We start from the raw sequence: 23,360 nt of genomic DNA, 5'->3' as shown, positions 1-23,360 counted from the left end.
CTCTCAGGTGCGAATGGGACCAGAAAAGATAAGCAAATCTCCTAAATGCCTCCAGTGACAGGGAGCTCACTGCCTTCTGTGACATCCATGCCAGTTTGGGACAGCTCCTATCTTAGAACGCATCTGTTTGCTTAATCAAGCTGAAATTTACCTCCCCACCTAATGATTTTGTTACCCTTGGGCATTTACACTGAATTCTTCTGCCCCTTGTACAATCATTTTCTGAACAAGCAGGACCCTAGTCAGTCCAAAGGAGCTGTTCTTGTGTGTCCAGTGTAGCCATCTACACAGGGTTTTCTCAAGAAGCCGTGTTTTTACGTGGAAATAATCACTGCATATGCGCATTTTCTTTCCTGTCGAATGCTGAGGGAGTTTTTAGTAACAGTGACCCTATTACTAAAAACCTACTGCTCTGACAGTTTCACCGTGTTTTCATTTGAATGCACTGTCCTTTGAGGTTTCTACTTCTATCGGCATTAATAAACATTTCCTAAATTGGTGACCATATGCTTTGCTTGATATTCTCACATCTCTTTGGTTACCTGATTTCTGTTTTTCTTTTCAACAATCAAAAGTCAAATTATCTGTATACTGAGTTTTAAATCTCTTACGATATTGTCATGCTTAGATCCCTCACTTCTGCCCTGGGTAACGTGAGAATTGTGACACTCGGCTCTAAAAATAAAAGCATTTGAAGATTTAGAATTGGCTTATGTAAGCAGACTTCTGCGACGAAAGCCTCCCCTCACTCTGTTGTTGTGTAGGACACTGGAAATCACATCTCAGCTGCAGGATTCCATGTTAGAATGTCACCAGCTAACCAGGTTGCTCAGTGTAAGCTCATTGCTGTTTCTGTGCGTTCTTAGGTGCCGTGATACTCCTGGGAAGAACCAATATGTTTCGCTTTAACCATCCGAAGGAGGCCGCCAGGCTCAGGGAGAAGAGGAAGGTGAGCAGTGTGGAATCTCCTGTAGCTCACTCCGCTCTGGGAGGGGCTGGGGTCGGGGAAGAGGGGGTCTCCACTCTGGTTCCAGCAGTTTAACTTTCTGGAGCACGAACCAGCCCATAGCCTGGATTGATTCTAGAGGGTTTGTTTCCCAGCGGATGGCTCCCTGGTGAAATAGGCTAGCAAGTGAGATCCAGAGCAGGAGGAGAGACACTGCGTCTCGACCCTCCTGTTGAGCGCTGCATCCCCTGAAAGGAGATGGGCGTCATTTCACATTAAGTGGAGAGTACCTTCCACTCAAGAGCATCTGTTTTAAGAGTTAACCCCATATCAGGATCACTTTCATCCAAAAGTTGGCTCACTTTTTATTTTCATTCACAGTAAATTGGATTTTTGATGAGGGTGTGAAGCAGAGAGGGGGTGAACTTAGGACGATGGGAAGAGGCTTCAGCTTGGATGGGGATGACTAGAGGGCACTTGAAGTGCTGGATGAGGGAGGTGGGCAGAGGGCCAGAAAGAGACAGGAAGAAATGGAAGGGAGAGAAACCTGTCTAGGACGCCGTGTTGACTGTAGACTGAGGAAGGGAATTAAGTCACAGCTGAGTATTCTGTGAGCCAGGCACTGTGCAGAACCTCCACATGTACCAGTTTATGTGCACAGAGGCTGTTATTACACCCACATCACAGATGATCGAGATGAGAAACTGAGGCTGGCCTGTCCCGTGGCCAGCAAGCGGGCAGCCGGGGCTGCAGCCCCGCATCTCAGCCTGCTTTTGCTGGGGCTGCCCAGAGTTGCCAGTGCCTTAAATGCGGAATGACGAGAAAGCCGCAAACCCCAGCCGTTTCCAGGGCTGCCGGTTCCAGCCTGTGAAGCCTATTGTCTGTTCCAGCCCAGAGTCGCCCTGGAGGGCCCTTTTCAGGACAGAGTTGCAGGGAAGAGAGGGAAGGAAACAGGTTTTAACTTAGTTATAATCACGACACAGGATGAGGGGAGGGAGGGCTGGCAGCGCGGGGCAGCTGACGTGGGGCCTTGGAGGCCCCTGGAAGGAGTTTGACTGTTTTCTAACCATTTGAGGTATTTAAGCAGTAGAGGAATGTGAAGATAAATTTACTACAAATATTAGGAAACTTTCCATGGAAGCCAAACAGGTTAGGCTGTTGCTCTTTTGGTCTCCCTCCACCTCTCCCTCTCCCTCTTTGTCACTCAGCAAGTGTGAGTACTGCTCCTGCCAGGGGACAGGGTTGACACAGATGCCGTGACCCCTTCCCTCCACTTGAACGCAGCAGCCAGGTCAAGGAGATCCACAGGGCTGTGCAGTTCCCGCCCGAGCGCACTGTGGCCCTGCTGGCCTTAGCGTGGGGCTTGGGCTCCAGACGGATCCCTGGCCTGACCCCTGACGTGCATCCTCAGAGAGACCAGTTGTGTGCAGGCTGATGGGGGGCGTGAGCGCCTCGTTGCCTCTCCCCAGTGGAGCGTGGGGAGCACAGAGCGCGGCCTTCCCTTGCTGCCGAGGTAACCGCTCTGCCCTGTGTCTGCTCTTAGAGTGGCCTTCTGTCCTCCCTCAGCTTGTCCATGACCGACCTGTCCAAGTCCTGCGAGAACCTCTCTGCCGTCATGCTGTACAACCCAGGGTGAGTGGACTGCGGCGTTGCCTCCCCTGGGGTTTTCACTGTTGTGGTGTTTGTCGTGTCGACCCCATTAAAGTCATTAATTAAAAAAAGAAGTCAGTTAAAGAAAATAAAACTTCTGCAGTCAGGCCTCCTTATCACATCAGCCGTAGTCATTTTCCACGTTCCTTTACAGCCCTTGCTGTGTATGGACACCCTTTAACTTAGTTATAATCACGGCAGAGGATGAGGGGAGGGAGGGCTGGTGGCGGGGGGCAGCTGACGTGGGGCCTTGGAGGCCCCTGGAAGGAGTTTTCTAACCATTTGAGGTCTTTAAGCAGTAGAGGAACATGAAGATAAATTTACTACAAATATTAGGATGTGTGTCATCTGGAGAACGTAGCATAGAAGACTATTAGGAAGCCACTTCCTTATTCCCGGTGGGAGGTACCAGTGGCTTGGGTCTGGGTGGTCACCATAGTGATGGGAGCATCGTGGAATGAAGGGCGGGTTCCCAGGCTCCGGGTTTAAACAGTTGGGCAGGTGATGCACTTGCTCCTGAGGTGCGGGAGGCAGGGATGAGCAGTCTGGGCTGGCGGTGGGGTGAGGGTTCAGTCAGTGTATCTTTCCTATTAGGTTGGAAGTTTTTCGAGGTCAGAGGCTTATCTTACTAATTTCCGTATTCTAGAGTGTCATTCACATAAGCTGCTTGACGAATGTTTAGCAGACAGATTAAGAATGAAATTTTAGTAAGACACCTGTGCCCTTTGCGGGCAAAAGGATTTTCACTAGTTGCTCTGGGCATTGGTGTTCTAAATGGTGGGAAATGACACATTATGCAAAGGAATGTGTTTCTGTGCACGAGTCAGTTTCCAAATGGCACTGCAGTTGGTTGAATAACCTCGAATTCATGTTCGGGGTCCTCAGGCAAAAGGTGGGAAGAGGGCCTCGTGACAAAGTGAAGACTTAGGCCAAGGCTGTCAGAGAATTCAACGAGAAACACTCTGCGGTCGGCTGAAGGGAGGGTGCTGGATGGGTTGGATGCTGCGTCCTGTTCATCTGGCTTCGGTTAGCAGACACATTTCGTATCTGCCACCCTTGCACTACTCATTTGTACAAATTCAAATTCAAATGGCTTAATACTTCATCATACCTTCATTCCCCCGACTCCAGGCCCCGCCCCCAACTTGCCACCTGCTCTAGAGAATGATTACCCATGAATTAAAACAGAATTGGAGAGAAGTTGCTGCCTCTGATTTATGGGAAGCAGACACCTTGTAAAGTTCTGTGCTCCAGCGACTCGGCCAAACAAAGCGGGATTAAAGCCAAGCTGGGCTGTTTTTACCTTTTTTGATGTTACAGGTGTAACTATCCTTGGCCTAAATTAAGCACCACGCGATAAACGGGAAGAATGTTGAAAGAAGTATGTTCACTGCTTGGACACTAGCTGAATAGTTGTTACTTAAATCTAATAAGGCGCCTGCACACAGAGTGTGTTAGTTTCTCAAGATGGAAACTTAGGGCCGAGATGCTTCAATAGGACAACGCGCATTTATTGAGGGCGAGGGGAGACCATAAGTGTCAGGTGCCGTGTTCTCTCTGCCTAAGAAAATGGACACATGGGTGTGAACCCACTTAGCGTGAAGTCATGGAAGTTATATGATTCCGGATTAGTAGCCTGTGACCTGGGAGGGCCAATGGGAAGGGAATGGTGCAAACTGACGTGCTTGGAAGGGATTCTCTTCCGGTGGCCATGCCTTGTAATGTGTTGGGTGATGTAGAAAACCAGAGACTTTCAGAAAGAATCTTTCTTGATGTTGAGATCACCTCCAGCCAGCATCATGGGATCTGTGCCATAAGCCTAAATAACGGGAACCCACTTGTCCTCCACGCTTATGGAGACCAGGCATTGTCCCCTGTGTAACATCGTCCCCAGTTCTCCCCTCTTCTGTGGACTCTCATTGCCGTAGCAGTGCGCAGCCTGTGGTAAATAGCCGGGGCCCATGGCAAGGGGTGGGTGGTATGGAGGGTATAGCAGGGCTGTGAGGAGGCTTAAGTAGTAACCCTCCTAAGTCCCTGGTCCAGCACTTTCTTCTCCATAGTTGAGGATATAAAGATGTTAGAAGTCTATAAAGATGCCTTATCTCAGAGAACAAAGTGGATAGAACACTAACCAGAGATTCAGCCCTGGATGCCCGCCAGGTAGGAACCCCAAATCACTCCCTTCTGTTCTACTTGAGAATTCTGTTCAAGATTCACAAAAAAAAACTGGATTCTGTGCTGGGCCCTGAGATGTTTGCAGGAAGAGGTTTTCCCCTGGAGAGATGTTCTGGGAAGGAACATTTTATGAGCAAACAAGGTGAGTGCTGGCCACAGCCATGCTGAGCTTAGGAAGTGATAAGAGGATTCCGCAGGTTGGGGCCTGACTGGGGGGCACTCTGAAAGCCATGCCTGGGCGTGAGCAGGTTGCTTTGATAAACAGATGTCCGTTCTTTGAGGAACTGCGCTTTGGGGTTTGGGAGGATGGAGCAGGAGAGAGGGCAGCTCAGGTTCTGCCGGCACAGTCACAGCACCTGTGTACACGTAACGTTTTTATAAGTTCTGGTTAGTGTGTTTAGAATTTATGATTATGAACAAAATGTATGGCCCAAAATACAACAGAGAATTATTTTCTCTATACTCATAAGCATTTGCTAACTCATTTCTTCACTCTTTTTTTTTAAATTGTGCTAAGATACACTTAACATGAAATTTCCCATCTTAACCATTTTTAGGCGTACAGTAGTGTTAAGTGCGTTCACATCGTTGCAGCTAACCTCCAGAACTTTTTTCCTATAAAACTGAAACTCCGTACCCATTAAGCAGTAACATCCCAACCCCCCTCCCCCTCACCCCTGGCAACCGCCATCCTATTTTCTGTCTCTGAATTTGACTGCTCTGGGTACCTCATATAAGTGGATTCATACATTATTTATCTTTTTGTGACTGGCTTTTTTTTGTTTGTTTTTTTTTTTTGTGGTACGCGGGCCTCTCACTGTTGTGGCCTCTCCCGTTGCAGAGCACAGGCTCCGGACGCGCAGGCTCAGCGGCCATGGCTCACGGGCCTAGCCGCTCCGCGGCATGTGGGATCTTCCCGGACCGACGGGGCACGAACCCGTGTCCCCTGCATCGGCAGGTGGACTCTCAACCACTGCGCCACCAGGAAAGCCCGTGACTAGCTTTTTTCACTTAGCATAATGCCTTCAGAGTTCATCCATGTTGTAGCAAGTATCAGAGTTTCTTCCTTTTTAAAGTTGCATAACATCCCATTGCATGTATATATCACATCTTATGTATCCATTCATCTATCGATGAACACCTGGGCTGCTTCCACCTTTTGGCAGTTGTGAATAATGCTGCTCTGAACACGGGTGCACAAATATCTGTTTTGAGCCCTTGCTTTCAGTTCCTTTGGGTATATACCCAGAAGTGGGATTGTTGGATCATATGCTAATTACGTTTTTAATTTTTTTGAGAAACTGCCACACTGTTTTCTGTCTTAGGTGCAGCCCTGTTACATTCCTACTAACAGCGCCCAAGGGTTCCAGTTCCTCCACATCCTCACCAATACGTGTTATTTTCTGTTTTTTTTCTTGTTAGTTTTTTCTTTTGTTTTGTTTTGTTTTTGATAGTGGCCGCCCTAATGAGTGTGACGTGGTACCTCATTGTGGTTTTTCTTCAGTCTTTGTTTTCTTTCCATTTTCTTAAGAATTTCTAATCTGGAAAGTAGTGTTTGGAAGTATAGAAAGATGGAAGATCTGAAATTCAGCTCCCCCAGTAAGTTTAGTAAATAACTGATGAGTGTCAATCTGACAAGGATCTATTTCCTGGTGACCTCCCTCGAGCCCTGCCAAGTTCAGTTCACCCAGCCCGTTCGCCTTTATCTCAAAGCCCAGTCCATGGGGTAGGGCTTCAGGAGGTGTTTCTAGCCAAGGAAGATGTGATCATATTTGCCTCGAGAGGGAACAGTGAGGGCGCGGAGGGAGCTGTGAGAGGGACCTGGAGGTGAGGCCTGAACTGAGGTAGCAGTGGGAGGAAGCTAGAGGCAGCGGTGGGCTGCACAGGCGCCCAGGGCAGGAAGGAAGTGATGAGGCCCGAATGGATGTGGGAGGGAAAGAAGGAAAAGCTGGTAACATCCATTTTCTGGTTTAAATAATTGGTCCGGTGTCGCATGCTCTCCAGCTGAAATACAGATACAGGAGGAGGGCCAGCTTGTCGAGAGGCAGGGAGAATGCTGAGCACAGCCTTGAGAAACTGGACCCCGGGCTGCGAACTTCCTCCTGGGAGTGATTGCACAGGAGCACAGGGTCGGCCGCCGGGCGCCCCGTGGGGAGCGTGGGGGCCTCTGCAGCCTGTCGCAGGCGCAGGGTGAACGCGGGGCCCCCGTTGACAAGCCCTCCTGCTCGTTCCGCATCCACTCAGCTGCGGGGTGAGGGCCCTTGTTTGGCCAGCCTGTGCTGGGGCTCAGTTCCCTTGGAGCGTGCTCTAGTGTACAGGGAAGACTGCGGGGAAGCCTGGCGGAAAGCAGGGAGCCAGGAGCCTTGTCGTTGCTTGTGACGCTTGGATTCCTCTGGGTTGACTCTGGGTGAGGGCAGCTGTGCAGCTCCACCCAGGCCCCTGGCCGCGGCGCCCCGCTCCTCACCGTAGGGGGTCTGTATCCACCTACTCGGTGATGGGTCTCACAGGCTTCAGCAGGTGGCCTGGCCCTGGTGACAGTGCAGAGTTTGGGGTCCCTTACCCCGTATTTACCTCTCTTAGGACCAGTTTGGGATCAGTGTTCTGCTTTTAAACCTTCCTCCCTCTTAGGCGAACTGGCTTTTGGCCTTAATGATTCCCTGACGCTAAGTATTGGCTTAATAAATGTTAGCTGCCCCCCAGCACCGCCCCCTCCCCTGCCCCAAACCTCCTCTCTTCTTCTTTGTTTCTCTCTTATTAAACCCTTGTGAAGGGACTTCCTTGGTGGTGCAGCGGTTAAGAATCTGCCTGCCAATGCAGGGGACATGGGTTTGAGCCCTGGTCCGGGAAGATCCCACATGCTGCGGAGCAACTAAGCCCGTGCGCCACACTACTGAGCCTGCGCTCTAGAGCCCGTGAGCCACAACTACTGAAGCCCATGCACCTAGAGCCCGTGAGCCACAACTACTGAGCCTGCGCTCTAGAGCCCGTGAGCCACAACTACTGAGCCTGCGCTCTAGAGCCCGTGAGCCACAACTACTGAGCCTGTGCTCTAGAACCCGTGAGCCACAACTATTGAAGCCCATGCACCTAGAGCCCGTGTTCTGCAACAAGAGAAGCCACCGCAATGAGAAGCCTGCGCACCGCAACGAAGAGCAGCCCCCGCTCGCCACAACTAGAGAAAGCCCGCACACAGCAATGCAGACCCAACGCAGCCAAAAATAAATAAACAAATAAATAAATAAATTTATTTATTAAAAAAAAAAGCAACCCTCATGAAGACGTCTTTGTTTAGAGGCCGGGACTCTTCTTTAGTGTCAGCTGCTCCTGTCCTTTAAGCACCAGCCAGCTTTCCAGTTACTTAATAGAAGTCGCGGCCCACAGTTCCCTGGAGAAAATAATTTTTCTCCCCGAATTGGCTCCACCCAGGGACTCCGTCTTCCCAGCTCTTTCCCTCTTCCTGTCCCCACCCACACCTCAAGCAAGTTCACTCTGAGAATGTTGCTGCCCATCATCGTGGGGGAATGAGCAACAGGGATTTTCCTCTTTAAGTGGCCGACATGGTCCATCCGTGAGGAGCAGCTGATGTTCTGCATTCATCAGGGCTCTCGTGACCCATGCACGTAATACCTGGTTTCCTCTACGAGGCGACACAGGGGGGACTCATGGACCTGCCCCTGGAACCTGTCCGGCCTTGAGCCGAAGGGTGGGGCTCACCGCACCCCCTTAGCCCTTCGTGGTGACCCCTTCTTCCTGCAGGAGCCCCTCCTCTTCCCAGCAAGTGGCCTGGCCCTCAGTGCCTCTGGGATGCCCTCCAGGCCCCGACATAAGCACCCATTTGTCTCCCACCATTACCTTCTGCCACTTTCCACCTTGAACTTCAGGCTTCGGTTTAAGTGGACAGAACGTCTTTCACACCTCTCTCCAGGCCAAATCTATCTATGAGACTGTCCACAAAACCCACTCTTCTTCCCGGGGGCAGTCCTCTTCATCTTTCAAGGTGAGTGTAGGAACTGTCTCCTCAGAAGCACTCTGTGCATCTCCAGTTTGAGCGAAGTGCTTCCTCTTCGTCCTCTGGCAGGTGTTTGGTGCACACCTTTCTCATCATAGCTTTTTCCCGATTCCTTTAGTTGATGCTGGTGCCTGCCTTCCCATTAGGCTTCCTGAGGGCGGGGCCGTGCCCTGCTCCTCTTTGAATGTCAGCATCTCAACACAGTGGGCACTTCACAGATGTTCACCAAGATGTAGGTTTGCAGCCGAAATGCTCTCAGCGCGGGAGATGTGTCTGCTCATAGGTGTCTAGGTGCCTCGTGCTTCAGATGGGTCCTTACGCACTGTTTAGCATCTCCAGACTAGCTGGGCCTTATCTTTTTTTTTTTTTTTTTGTGGTACGCGGGCCTCTCACTGTTTTGGCCTCTCCTGTTGCGGAGCACAGGCTCTGGACGCACAGGCTCAGCGGCCATGGCTCACGGGCCCAGCTGCTCCGCGGCATGTGGGATCTTCCCAGACTGGGGCACGAACCCGTGTCCCCTGCATCAGCAGGCGGACTCTCAACCACTGCGCCACCAGGGAAGCCCTGGGCCTTTGTGAGGCTCTCACGCACACAGATGTACTTCGTGCATGTTTTGTGGCTTTCTTGACTGTTGCACATGCACATCTCTTGGTTTCCTTGGTATCCTATAGACCTGAGTATGTTTTTTTGCAGTGGATTTAAAGTTTATGCTACTTAGTACTCAGTTCCTTTTAGAACAAAGCTCTCTGAAAGAATTACATCAGGTTTGCAAATGACTGTATCCAGTAAGATCCAACTTATCTTCAGAGCAGTCAGTTTCAACAGGCAACCTAGTAATTGTCCAAAAAAACCCATGCTCTGAATCATAGTAAGATTTGGACTTTTTAAAAGTGAAGTCTTTGCTACCCAGGAACATTTTATGAGCCCAACTGGGCATGTCATGTTGGATGTATCGTTTCTAAGGTAGTTTAGGAACTCACTGCCGGCCCGCATCGTAGGCTTTCTGGAAACCAGGGTTTGTAGGCACACATGCGTGGTACTTAGTGCCAGAGAATTTTTGGAGGAGGCAAAGCAGCCTGGTGACTTCCTTTGAGAGTCAGCTCCGCTTTGAGAAGCGCCCAGCCAAGATCTTTGCCAGGAAACTTTCACTGCAGGGGAAACGTCCAAGCCCACTCCTCAGGCATCCTCTGTCTTGCTCTGAGGCTGCAAACAGGCGGCTAACTTGGCAGAAAGCAGGAGCTTTCACAGCTTTTTGAAAGTGCTCTGAGCAAAATTATATACATTCCAAGTTCATTTCAGTCTTAAAAATAAAGGGAGAAAATGTCATTTGTGCATTGTCCTCCTTTAAGCACTGACCAGCGGCGAGCCTGTTGAAATGGATATACTGCATTCGAAGAAATTCCGAAGAGGAGAAATGCCTGGGTTTCAAATGCGGTTGGGCCAAAAATATCTAAAGTCAAAAATCAAACCTCTCTTTGGCAAGCCGTCCAAGGAGCTTTATGGAACGTAGCGCTGATGGGGTTGATGGGCGTCAGGGCCAACTCAGGGCTCAGTGCAAGGCCCCTGACTCTGAAGACTGTCTGAAATCATCGACAATCAGGGGATAAGGACAGATGAGTGATGGTTATTTTTAACCTAACGTTTAATTTTCGTGTGTTAATCATTACGGAAAATTTAGAAATCACAAACAAGCAAAAAAGAAGAAACTACGGCAGTGAACATGTTGCTGTATATTCTAGTCTATACCTCTGTCCCACCATGTAGCCATCTCTGGCTTTCTCTCCGTGTGTGCACATGTATATGTACATTCATTTACATATATACATTTATACTTATATACATTTATATGTGTTCTTTTACCAGGATGGGTTCACACTGGGCTTGTTTTATGCACTTACATATCTTTCCCCTTCGTATGTATTAACCTACATCATTTTAACATCCATGTGAGATTCCATCGTATGGATATGCCATACCTTACTTATCTTCTGTCGGCAGGTGTTTTGTTGTCTAGCTTTGAACTATGGCAAGCAGTTGGGGTGAACACATTTGTAGCTAAATCTTTGTGCTTCTCCGTGAGTATCACTTCTTCAGGTGAGAAAAAGTAGAATGGGATTACCAGGCCAGAGGGTGTATATATTGATAGTTTTAAGGCTCTTGATAGATGTTCACAAACTGTTCTATAGGATGGTTGTACGTATCACCACTATTTCTCTCCCACCAATACCACATGAGAGTTTCCCTTTCCTTGCAAACTGGAAAAGGGTCCTCTTGACTCATAGACTGTGTTGATATGAACACACCCTCCTGGATGCAGCTCTAAGCTCTATTCACAGCAGCTGGAGTCTAGGCAATCCTGCTAACAGTGGCTCTCTCTGGAAGCCTGTCCTGGGCATCCTGACCATCACCCGGGATTCATCAGGCACCTCACTTGTCCTGTGCAGAGCTCCGTGCTGTGTGCAGTTCGCTCCAGCCTTCCTGCTCCTTCAGGTTTAGAGTAGGGTTGGGGTTTCGGAATGTGAAGCCGGAAGGAACTATATTCCGCAGGAAGAGTTCCGGGATTGCGACGCAGAAAGCCGAAAGCACCAAGATACGTTACTGGTGAGGACTTCTTACCAGCTGACAGCAGTTGTAGGAAAAGGAAGTAGTTTCATTTTCCTTCCTCTCTCCTACCCCTTCCCTATTTCTTCCTTAGGCTTTCCCTCCCTATTTCTTCCCTCCTTCCCTCCCTCTCTCCCTTCCTTCAACTGGAAGGATAAATACATCACACTGGGGAGAGAGTAAGAAAACGTCAGTAACCAGGTGCTTCCTTTGCTGTACTGAGCTTAGCTTCCCTCTACATTTCTGTCAGCTTCCAGGAAACAGTCACAGGATCTAATCTGTTCACTCAGTTCCCAGCATAGCACCTGGAACTTAATAGCCATTGTAATACATGTGAACCAAGTGAATTCAGTTCTTCCCCTTAATTCATACCAATGTAAAAGGGGCTTCAGAAACATAGCCTGGTCATAGCTGGAGATACTCTTGGTAAGACCCGCACCGTCAGGTGAGGTCATGTCCTCACTACGGGTCCTGGGAGGAAAGATTGCGTTGCCCGTGGATACAGTGCCCTGCTAGCCCCACTTTTCTCTCTTCTCTCTCACTTTCTGGGGCTTTATACATTGTTTTATCCTTTTTTTTTCTTGCTGACCTGGAGTGTGAAAGTTTTATACGTGTAGTGGTTGGCAATATTTATGTTGCTGGTGACTTGGCTGTGTTTTAGCTGATGGTTATTTACTGTGTTTGTCTCTGCTGGTTTGTCTTATTGGGCCTTAACATCTTTCAAAAGTTTGCTTTGCCGCAAGACTGACTTCCTCTCCAGTCTTTGGTCTCAGTGGTGTCGCTTTTTCATGGGCCATTTATTCACTTGGCGGTTGCTGTAGAGCCTTAAATAGCTTGTGAAGATGCACAGTCTTGGGGAACTGGCGGTGAACGCAGCTGAAAGACGTGAGCTTCTTCCTCCATTAACAGAGAACAGCGTCAGTTTCAGCCAGGCCCCGGGGATGTGGCGAGCCGATTCCAGACCACCGTGGTAGAGCAGATGCACAGTAGAGAGAGCCGTGCGCAGTGTTTGGTTTCCCAGTGCATTTAAAAACTATGTTTATACTGTAGTATTACATTATACTGTATGTTAAGCATGCGGTAGGATTATGTCTAAAAAAATGTACATACCTTAATTTAAAAACACTTTAAAAATGCTAACCATCATCTGAGCCTTCAGAGAGTCACAAGGTTTTTGCAATAGTAACATCAAAGATAACTGATCACAGCTCACTGTAGCAAATATGATAAGAAAGAAAAGTTTTCAGGATAGTGAGAATTACTAAAATGTGACACAGACAGAATGGCCATCATCAAAAAAATCTACAAACAATAAATGCTTGAGGGGGTGTGGAGAAAAGGGAACCCTCTTGCACTGTTGGTGGGAATGTAAATTGATACAGCCACTATGGAGAACAGTATGCAGGTTTCTCAAAAAACTAAAAATAGAACTACCATATGACCCAGCAATCCCCACTACTCGGCATACACCCTGAGAAAACCATAATTCAAAAAGAGTCATGTACCAAAATGTTCATTGCAGCTCTATTTACAATAGCCAGGACACGGAAGCAACCTAAGTGTCCATCGACAGATGAATGGATAAAGAAGATGTGGCACATATATGTAATGGAATATTACTCAGCCATAAAAAGGAACAAAACTGAGTTATTTGTGGTGAGGTGGATGGACTTAGAGTCTGTCATACAGAGTGAAGTAAGTCAGAAAGAGAAAAACAATGTTAACACCTATATGTGGAATCTAAAGAAAAAAAGAAAAATGGTTCTGATAACCTAAGGGCAGGACAAGAATAAAGATGCAGAAGTAGAGAACGGACTTGAGGACACGGGAAGGGGGAAGGGTAAGCTGGGATGAAGTGAGAGAGTAGCATGGACGTATATACACTACCAAATGTAAAATAGACAGCTCGTGGGAAGCAGCTGCATAGCACAGGGAGATCAGCTCGGTGCTTTGTGTCCACCTAGAGGCGTGGGATAGGGAGGGTGGGAGGGAGACGCAAGAGGGAGAGGATATGGGGATATATGTATACATATAGCTGATTCACTTTGTTATAAAGCAGAAACTAGCACAACATTGTAAAGCAATTATACTCCAATAAAGATGTTAAAAAAATAAAATAAATAAAATGTGACACAGAGACATGAAGTGAGCAAACGCTGCTGGGAAAATGGCGCTGGTTGACTTGCTCGATGTAGGGTTGCCACAAACCTTCAATTTGTTAAAAAAAAAAAAAAAAGCAATATCTGCGAAGTGCAGTAAAGTGAAGTCAGTCTGTACTGACTTAGCTTTTTCTTTCTTGTCCTTGAATATAACTCCACTGTGAGCCACTTTAAATGATGAGCTCCTTTGTTTCCTGTTTTCAGAGTAGCAGAATGGGGGCTTCCCTGGTGGCACAGTGGTTAAAAATCCACCTGCCAATGCAGGGGACAGAGGTTTGAGCTCTGCTCCAGGAAGATCCCACATGCCACGGAGCACCTGAGCCCGTGAGCCACAACTACTGAGCCTGCTCTCTAGAGCCCATGAGCCACAACTACTGAGACTGTGTGTCACAACTACTGAAGCCCATGCGACTAGACCCCGTGCTCCGCAACAAGAGAAGCCACTGCAGTGAGAAGCCCACGCACCACAATGAAGAGTAGCCCCCGCTCGCCACAACTAGAGAAAGTCCACGCACGGCAATGAAGACCCAACGCACTCAAAAAAAAAAAAAGCAAGGAGCAGAACGATGAGCTATAGGATTCCAAGTGTGATCTGTCTTCATTCTGTTCCTTTAGATTTGCGCTGTCTGCTCAGGGGCAGCATTTCTGCTTCCCTCATTGTAGAACTGCATGATCCAAAGCTGAATTGTGTGGGTCAGTTGAGGAAGTGAGCCTTTGCCCAGTGCAATGATGGATAGCAGTTATGGGCAACGGTGGTAGGTAGCAGATTCCTCTTCGTCCTACATGTCAGCATGATTTTCTTCTGAAGTAACATCTTGTATTAACTTGATTACCTGCCGTGAGCTCTCTGTAGTTTGTTGACTCATTTGATCAGAGCTTGTTGCTGATTCAGTCAAGGGTTCCTGACGTACATACATACCTGTTCCTGCTTCCAGGCCTTCGCTGGAAACGTGCTGTTTCCTCCTCCTGGACTGCTCGTCCGTGTGTCCGCCTGCTCGTCACATGGCTAAATCCCACATCCCCTCTAAGATGTCAGTTTCAGCGTCATTTCCTCAGGGAGGCCCTACCAACCCCAGCCCAGATTTCATCTCCTTGGATCTTTATACATAGCATCCTGTCTCGGTGGTAGCACTTTAAATGGTTGCTTAAAATTGTGGGTTTTGGTGCAACTATTTGCCCACTCTTGGTCTGGGTATTTAATGGAATATTTTTAGTATATTTAGTGAAAAGGTTTGATTTTCTTAATAATGTACCCCTGCTTCTAAGTAGGTGTTTGGGAAGCAGTTGTTGATCGAATGTGTGTGTGTGTGTGTGAATTGTTGTGCCATAATGAGGACCCTCCACCCCCTTCTTTTATCCCAGACCGTAATGCTAACCTTGAACAGCCGTGTCCCACATCAGTGACCTCAGATATTTAGTCACCATAAGCAACCCCAAATTTTATGGTCTACTGAGGTTAATCATCGTCATTGCTGGAGATGAATGGAAATCAACTAGAGATTTGTAGAAGCAAAAAAGAAGTAAAACGGTTGCTATAATCACAGTAGATTGAGAAAAATGTTTGAAACAGGTAGTTTGTCTCATTATAAATTGAGATGTTTATTGCAAAAAAGTAAAACATTCAGAAATGAATAAAGTAATCACAAGCATTCACAATCCTTCCACCAAGAAATAATGATTGGTTTATATTTGTAATATTTACTTATATTTTATACTATATATGTTTAATTGTACATCAGGTACTATAATCATGCATTCTAAAAAGTATCTTAGAAAAACAACATCGAGCTCTCACTCGATACACAGCTCTGTGTTCTGCTTTTTCTTTTACTACTTTCCTGGGAACTTGTCCCCAGGTCATCCAACACTCTTCTTCATCCCATGTTTATATCATCATGTAACTCTTTTTTTTTTTTTGTGGTACGTGGGCCTCTCACTGTTGTGGCCTCTCCCGTTGCAGAGCACAGGCTCCGGACGCGCAGGCTCAGCGGCCATGGCTCACGGGCCCAGCCGCTCTGCGGCATGTGGGATCTTCCTCGACCGGGGCATGAACCCGTGTCCCCTGCATCGGCAGGTGGACTCTCAACCACTGCGCCACCAGGGAAGCCCCATCATGTAACTCTCGCTTCATCATTGAGGACTCTTGGAACTATTTCTCCTTTTTGCCCACATAAATTGATTACAGTGCAATTAATCAGCTTATATAAATCTTTCCCACTTTATTATTTGTCAGCTAAATCCACACACCCCAGAATTCTTTATTTGACGATATCTGTTGCTTACATTAAAACAACAAGGGGAGGAACAGAGAGAGAGACGTCAGAGAGAAATCAGGAAGGGAGGCTTGAGACCTAGAAGAGGCGATGGCAGGGGAGGGCTGGGGGAGGGCGACCAGCCCCAGGGAGGTACACAGGGGCTGCCGAGACCTCCCTTAGCCCCGTGGATGTGAGGCTCATGTTTCAAGCCCTGCCTGGTTGAGCGTGTGAGCATCGTGTCCCTAAGCACGCGGTATCAAAGGAGTACAGGTGTGCAAAGTAGACCCGGAGAGCTCTTCACTTCAGGAATGTCTTGCCAGGGCAGAGGAGCTGTGGTGCATTTCAAGTCTTTTTCACGTCTTCAAACCCCCCTTCTCTGCCCACAAATATGCACAGCTTCTCTTTTCCTAAACGAACCTCCTCTTGGGCTACCCCGTGTAGATCCCACCAAACCGTTTCATCAGGATCATCTACCAGGTACATTTCCAGCCATGTGAGATTGCTCCCATAAAGCATGGTGCATCTGTATTCTGAAATGGCATGATACTAAACTGTGTTGTGGAATGATAGGTAATGTTTTGGGGATTTGTCCAAGGTGTGTGTTAGGAGGAAAAGGCTACACAATAAACTCTGTTGTCAGCTTTCATCCGTGTGCGTGTGTGTTCGGCTGGGAGGCCGAAGGCTGTTTACCAAGATACCGTGATCGTGGTGAGGGACTTGACTGCATTTTACTCCCCTGTATTTTCTACCTTTGCTGCAGTTAATTACTTTCATCTTGAGAAGGCTGGAAGCACCGCCGGTTGTTATTTCTTAGGGCACAGAGAACTCTGCCCTGGCTGAGGTCATTGCCTCCCCGCCCAGGTGTTCTGTGACTCTGTGTAATTGGGGTCTGGTGCTCAGCCTATGCCACTGACTTCAAAGCTCTACCTGGAGTGCTCATTAGTTGAACACCTACTATGTGCCTTGCAGAAGGCCCTCAGATACACAGCTCAGCTGGGTCTCTGTCCTCCAGGAGCCCTGGTGGACAGGGCTCTGCCTATCCTCTGTGACCTGTAGGGTCCCGGGTGGTCTGGGCCCTTCTTGGGCCCCTTCTCTCATCCCATCACTGTCCCCTGGTTGCACCTGCTTTCGCCATTCCAGTCTTGCTGTGCTCCCCGCGTGCCACACGTTGTCCCTCGTCATTGGCCTGGCTTCCCTCGCGTGCCGGCACCAGCTGCATCCTCGTGGCCACGCCCTCGCTCAGCCCTCTCTCCACCCTCCCTCCTGGCTTCAGGCTATTCCACAGCACGTATCACAAAAATATTTTCACTGTTGGTTAGCTCTCCTTCTCCCCCCACTCCCACTAGAATGGAAGGTTTATGACGGCAGGGGCTTGGCTCCTTTTGCTGAGTCTCAGGGCCTGGGACAGTGCCGGGCACGTGAATGGCTTGTTGATCAAATGAATTGATGGTGCGTGAGCCACTAGCTCCTGTTCCTCATGCTCAGTGCCTTGCTTGTTTCTTTCGTTTTCCTTCTCCTATGTTTGTTCCACTCGATTTTCCCACTCCCCACACTGTGGCCATTGTTCTGTCCGTCTGTCAAGCCAGGCCCAGCTCAGACAGACAGCGAGGCCCCCTCCCATGCATGCAGCTATAAATGCTCTCCCTCCACCCCGGCACGGAAAAAATGGAACTTTCTCCTTGGGCTCCTCACGTACTGTGTGATCCATACACACTTACAATTCACGCTTAAGACCTGAAGACAGTTTGTCCGTTCTGTGTGTCTAACACACTGCCTTGCACATAGTAGGTGCTTGTTAAAGGTTTGTTGGATGCACACATATTTCACTTACAATTCACGCTTAAGACCTGAAGACAGTTTGTCCATTCTGTGTGTCTAACACACTGCCTTGCACATAGTAGGTGCTCGTTAAAGGTTTGTTGGACATGGGGCAGGCATGGCTGAATGAAGTGGCAGGAACATTCCCTGTGGCACACTGTTCTGGTCTGTCCACAGAGGAGAGGTCCATCTGGGAGTGGTGAGTCATATTCAACTCTGGGAGGCTGTTTCTGGGGTACACGTTGCCGTGGTTTGGTTAAGGAGGTGAGATGGAATTCCAGAGTTGAAGTAGGAATGGAGGAGGAGTAAGAAGAGGTGAACTTTGCCCTTGACTTCTCTAAAGAGGAGGTCACCTTGGGCCTCTCCCTGATCCGCCCCCCCAACCCCCAGGCCTCAGTCTCCTGGCCTGTACAGTAGTGGGAGGACGGGAGCAGGGGTGTCTGGTGGGCGACGGGCGTGTGTGCCGAGTTGATTGCATGATCTCTTGTACTTTTTTTTTTTTTTGCGGTACGCGGGCCTCTCACTGTTGCGGCCTCTCCCGTTGCGGAGCACAGGCTCTGGACGCGCAGGCTCAGCGGCCATGGCTCACGGGCCCAGCCGCTCCGCGGCATGTGGGATTTTCCCGGACCGGGGCACGAACCCGTGTCCCCTGCATCGGCAGGCGGACTCTCAACCACTGCGCCACCAGGGAAGCCCTCTTTTTCTTTTTAAACTCTTAATTTTGAGGAAATGGGAATCATTATTTATCAAGGGGATCCTCTCTCTCTGTCTTTAACTGCTCATCTCCAGCCTCATTTAAGGGCCCATCCTTCTCTGCCAGTCACTGCAGTGTGTGTGGTCTTCCAGACTCTGCACTAAGCTCCTTTATTCACATTCCATACCTGTGTCCTGGGTAATTCCTATCCAGATGCTGGTGAATTCCAAGTCTGTATGTCCATCCTTGATGACGGCCCAAGCGCTAGATCTTCGTTTGTATCCCCCGCCTGCCGGACGTCTCAATTTGGTTGACCCTGGAATCATTAGATTCAACATGTGTAAAATCGAGCTTACTTTCTTGAAGGCAGCATAGGGATAAACTGTGGGCTCTGGAGTCGATTGATTCTGCCATTCACTGGAGTCGTGGCCACTGCTCGTGTGTAAAAGGGGGGAAGGGTGGCACCTACGTCACAGGACCATTGTGAGAGTCAAATGCGAGTCCTCAGACCCAGGTGTGGAATGACTCTTTCGTGGATGTTGATACAGATACTTTGTACGTACGGTCTTGTTTGATGAGACGGATGTTTGTCTTCTTTGAGGGAGGGCTCGTTATTGTCTTCAAAGTCTGTAAAAATCAAGCGTCCAAGATTAAATAGCTCATGCTTAGCCTCACAACCACTAGCATTTGTATTCGGACCAGTCGACCTTTTAGCACAGCCTCTTGGCCGTGAAGCTCTGCTTCCCCACCCACTGTGTGACCCGGCCAGAAACCTGAGGGTCATCTTTGACTCTTTCTTTCCCATCACAACCTCCAACAAAATCCAGCCCATTAGCAGGTTTTCTCAACTGAACCCCTGCGTATCAGAAGATACTGGCATTTCCTTATCCCAGTGATCCTGGGTCCTGCCTCCATCATCTCTTGTTTCCGTGACGACACAGGCCTCCTGATCTGGTTCGTGGCTTCTCCTCTCATGTGTTCTCTGTGGGCTCTCTAACAACCCTGTTCCAAGACACTTTTCTGCCACTGTCTTTGGGGTCAGGTGCAGAGTCCTCAATATAACTTCCAAGGCCCTGCACCGTGTGGCTTCTCGTGTCCCGTTGAGCTTCACGTCTTGCCCCTCCCCTCACAGGAAGCCGAGACCTGGCTTTATTGAGCTGCTGCACCATGCGAGGAAGAGTGGCACAGCCTGGGCGGAAGTTCCCTTGGGAGGCTTGCCTTGATTCTAGGTCCTACCAAATTCTGAGACCAGCACCCGCTCGGTGTGTTACAACCCTTTGTCCTTCCTCATCCTGGCTGTGACACACTGGGTGCGCCCCTCATGTTTATTCCACTGTCACTTACAGACTGGGAGCCCCACGGAGGCAGGGACATATCTCACTTCCGGACCTCTGTATCCCCTGTGCCTTGCACAGCGCCTGGCACTGTGCTCAGTAAAATACGTAGGTGCCCAGAGTGTCACACTGGAGATGAAGCTATTAAAACTCACATTTCATGACTTTCTGAGACCACACAACTCATTAGAAACAGTTGCAGTGGTTAGCAGCACAGATTTTAATACCAAACTGATTCAAGCCCTCCCTCTGCTACTTACCTCATCTAAGCCTCAGTTTCCTGTTTTATAAAATGGGGATGAGACCTGCTAGGGTTAGGAGAACAAAGTGAGGGTATTGCATGCTCAGTGCCAGGACAAGCACCTGCACGTTGTAAACTGTCTGGTGATAGGTTTTCATTCGAACCTCTCAGAGCAGCATTTGCCTTGTGACACTGTCAGAGCAGAGCGACATTGTCTGCTGATGGGCACATTGAGCTGATGTTCACAGAAAGTGTAAATCAAGAATAAAGACAGTTCTATTAGGAAAATCCTCAGGTTTTGAAAGTGTTTTATCTGGTGATTTTATTTTATTTTTTTTTGACTGTAATTATCTCTAGAAAGACTAAACTGTACCGAAGTCTAAAAATATGTACTAGGAAGCATTCCCAAGGTTCTGTTTATCGTTATATAAAAGAGAATGATCGTATATGAACTTAAATGAAACCCTGTATCGGCTTAGCGTGATGGCATGTGGATTGGGCTCCAGAAGTGGCAAATCCCTTTCATATACTATATTTACGTGATTGATTTCTCATGGATGGCGGTGCCTGTAATCCACAGATCATTTTCATTTGATAGAAAGATAAATATAACCCTAAATGGTAAGTTTCAATGAAGGATTTAATATTCTTATTATATATCACAAACTGGAGCATTGCTCATAAAATGAACGAATTGAGGATGTTTTGGAAGCAGGCTATCGTGGGTTCAAGCCCTGGTTCCACCACATCTTACCATCATGACCTTGGACAAGTTCTTTCAGACCTCTGAGCTCTGGGTTTCTCATCTGTTAAATAGATCGGGTACTCTGTGCCATCTTCAGGATTTGCTGGGAAGGCAGAGTAATAAGCAAACGTGTAAATCACTCAGCACTGCCCTCAGTTCTGCTTGCAAAACCCCCAGACATCTTACTCTCAATTTTAGCCCAAATTAAATTGGTAACAGATCTATTTGAAAATTCGTTAGCTCATGGTAAAGGTAACCGTTGCCAACCTGGATTATCTTATCCAAGGAGAACAGTTGACTGATGAATTTTTCCATAGTTCAGCTTCTTAGCTGTACTTGCTATCCACCACAACAGGAAAACGTTTAAGAATTACAGTTCATGCTGTTTAAAAGGTATAGTGAAACCTTGAAGTAATTCAATCTAGTATTTGAGAAAAAGTCAACTTGTTATCAATATTTTAGCGAGTTGTTTTAAAATTCCCAGTGACCTAGCCCCCTTTAGTTTGCTACCACTATGGTCAATCTGTTCATAATCTCTGTAGCCCCCATAGCTCCAATGTCATATAACCACTAACTACAGGAGGATCTCGAGAATCCTCCATACAGTATAACCATTTATAAAGTAGTAAAAACATGAATTTGACTTCTGTGGGCAATTATCGTTGGTACTTAGTTATTATTAGTGCTCTAGTTATCATGGGAAGTGTGTAAAACATAATAGCTAACTCTTTGGAGAATTTGCTTCAAGAAATGATTGGAAAATGTGATCTGTATAAGAAGACGTTTCAATTTGTGCATGGCTACTGGCTTTTAAGTACCTTACTGTTTTGCTCCTGATGTTCCCACTGTTAATTCTTTTCTTAATTGATGTCTGTGCTCTCTCTCTCTCTCTCTCTCATCTCCCTGGCAGTCTTTTCCCTATAAAAGGACCCATCTGTCTAAGGTAGAGATTTTCCATTTTTCTGTACTAATCAGTGGCTAGGCTGCATGGGGTAGGGACGCTTCTCGTTTAGAAGTCTTCCTTAACTCTGCTTGTCCCGTACAGTGGTGTTTTGTTTGCTTTCCTTCAAGTAAAATATGTTCTTTTCAGCCTGAATTCAAGCACTCCCAAAGTATGTCTAATTTATAATCATAGTCATAGAGCAAAGAATACATTTTAAACTTGCTAACCCATAATGATTAAAAAGCGTACCTGACAAACCAGTGTTCTTTGTAATATGTAACTACATATAGAGAATATGAGAGTGAAAAAAGCTCTTTCAGAAAAGTGACTCATTTTCATTTGATTTATTAGACTTGAATTTGAGCGGCAACAGCGTGAAGAACTTGAGAAATTAGAAAGTAAAAGGTAAGCCACGTGGTAGGAGTCATAACACCACAGAGTGGGTGGGTGCCTGTGTTGATGTCCTAGGCTGAGATCACCTGTGTCTGTGTCCTCTCCCTCTGGCTCCGTGTCCATCATTTACACGTCTGATGACTGTAGCTCCTTTCTCTTTAGCTGGTTAGTTTTACTTCACGTTTGAATTTTTTAAATAGTTCATCTTCAAATACTTGTGAGACGGGGGAGTAGAGTCAGTAGGCAAATTTAATACACTCTTTAAGTGTAATACATCAAATGTAGACTTGTTTAAATTTAACTAAAAAGTATTTCTTCCTTAATAATATCCTGAGTTTTAAAAAAGCCGAAAGAATGACCCTTCCCCTTCTTATGCCTCCTCACTTTTTAAACCTCTTTCCTTATGTTGACCAGCCATTTGTATTTCCTTTTCTAATCTGCCTGTGCGTGTTCTCAGCTCCCTTTCTTTTTGGGTGTGTGTGTGTGTGTGTGTGTGTGTGTGTGTGTGTTTAATTGATTTGGAGAGCATTTTTTATATGTTCTGAGTGTAATTCTTTGATAAAACTAAGTAGTTTTCTTTTTTTTCCTGTCCTATTTAACAAGCCAAGAAATGGACCAAGGATCGATATTAGAATAGAAAGTAAGGCCGCAGAAAATCTACACCCTGGCTATTTATTTTCTAGAGTGTGGGGTCTGGATGTTACAGATGAATTAGTTTAGCTCACAGCATCATGGACGATAGGTCTTGGGTGGGTCAGGAGATGGAGGCCGTGCATCCGTACTCTGACATGCCCTGTGTTCTTGCTTTGGAGGCCACCCTGACCTCGAAACATTGACTTAGCACCCAGTGGGGACCCTTTGCTCTCTAAGACACACCATGACATGTAACGGCCAGAATCATGCATTTAAGTATTCTAATGGAGACTGACGTTATTTTCAATGTTATGCATTAATAAACTAATATTTTGGATCATTTGGTGATTACCATTTGTCCTAAACTAGTGATTAAATAGCGTGTAGTTATTTGAGCTGGAACAATGAAGTGTCGATTATCTTGACTTTGATATTTGACCCTGATGAGTTGAGGACAGCATAAGCATTTTTATTTAATGTCATTTTGTAACCGAATTTCCATTGAGTTTTAGCCTTTGGGCTGAATAAAATTATTCACATTTAATTTAAATTGGGCATGCCTCTTTCTCTTTGAGCTCAGGGGGCTTTAAAAATTATATCATGCATAACACATTATGCTTATAGGTTCTGCAAAGAAATGATAGCAGAAGCTACTTCAGGAGATTAGGCAAATGATATGTTGGACAGTTACAGAGTAAAAAAATTAAACAGCATGCTGCTGGATATTAAAAGGAAAGTGCTGTTCTTTTTTTTTTTTTTTTTTA

General features: G+C 47.1%; 1 protein-coding gene across 2 annotated transcripts in view; it reads left to right on the top strand.

The window, feature by feature from the left end:
• The window catches only part of KIF16B (kinesin family member 16B), a 280,899-nt gene that overhangs the window by 148,633 nt on the left and 108,906 nt on the right, over positions 1-23,360 (top strand). Inside the window, exons 16-19 of one of the 2 annotated variants that reach the window (XM_060031259.1) lie at positions 867-949; positions 2,490-2,578; positions 21,538-21,570; positions 21,922-21,975. In XM_060031259.1, the coding sequence (XP_059887242.1) occupies positions 867-949; positions 2,490-2,578; positions 21,538-21,570; positions 21,922-21,975 (259 nt within the window). The remainder of the gene's footprint in view (positions 1-866; positions 950-2,489; positions 2,579-21,537; positions 21,571-21,921; positions 21,976-23,360) is intronic. The other variant, XM_060031261.1, reaches the window with a different exon arrangement.

This window comes from Delphinus delphis, chromosome 15, assembly GCF_949987515.2.
Source record: "Delphinus delphis chromosome 15, mDelDel1.2, whole genome shotgun sequence".
In the NCBI taxonomy this organism is placed as follows: domain Eukaryota; kingdom Metazoa; phylum Chordata; class Mammalia; order Artiodactyla; family Delphinidae; genus Delphinus; species Delphinus delphis.
Note: the sequence above shows the minus strand (reverse complement) of the source record. Positions and strands in the feature narration are given on the sequence as shown.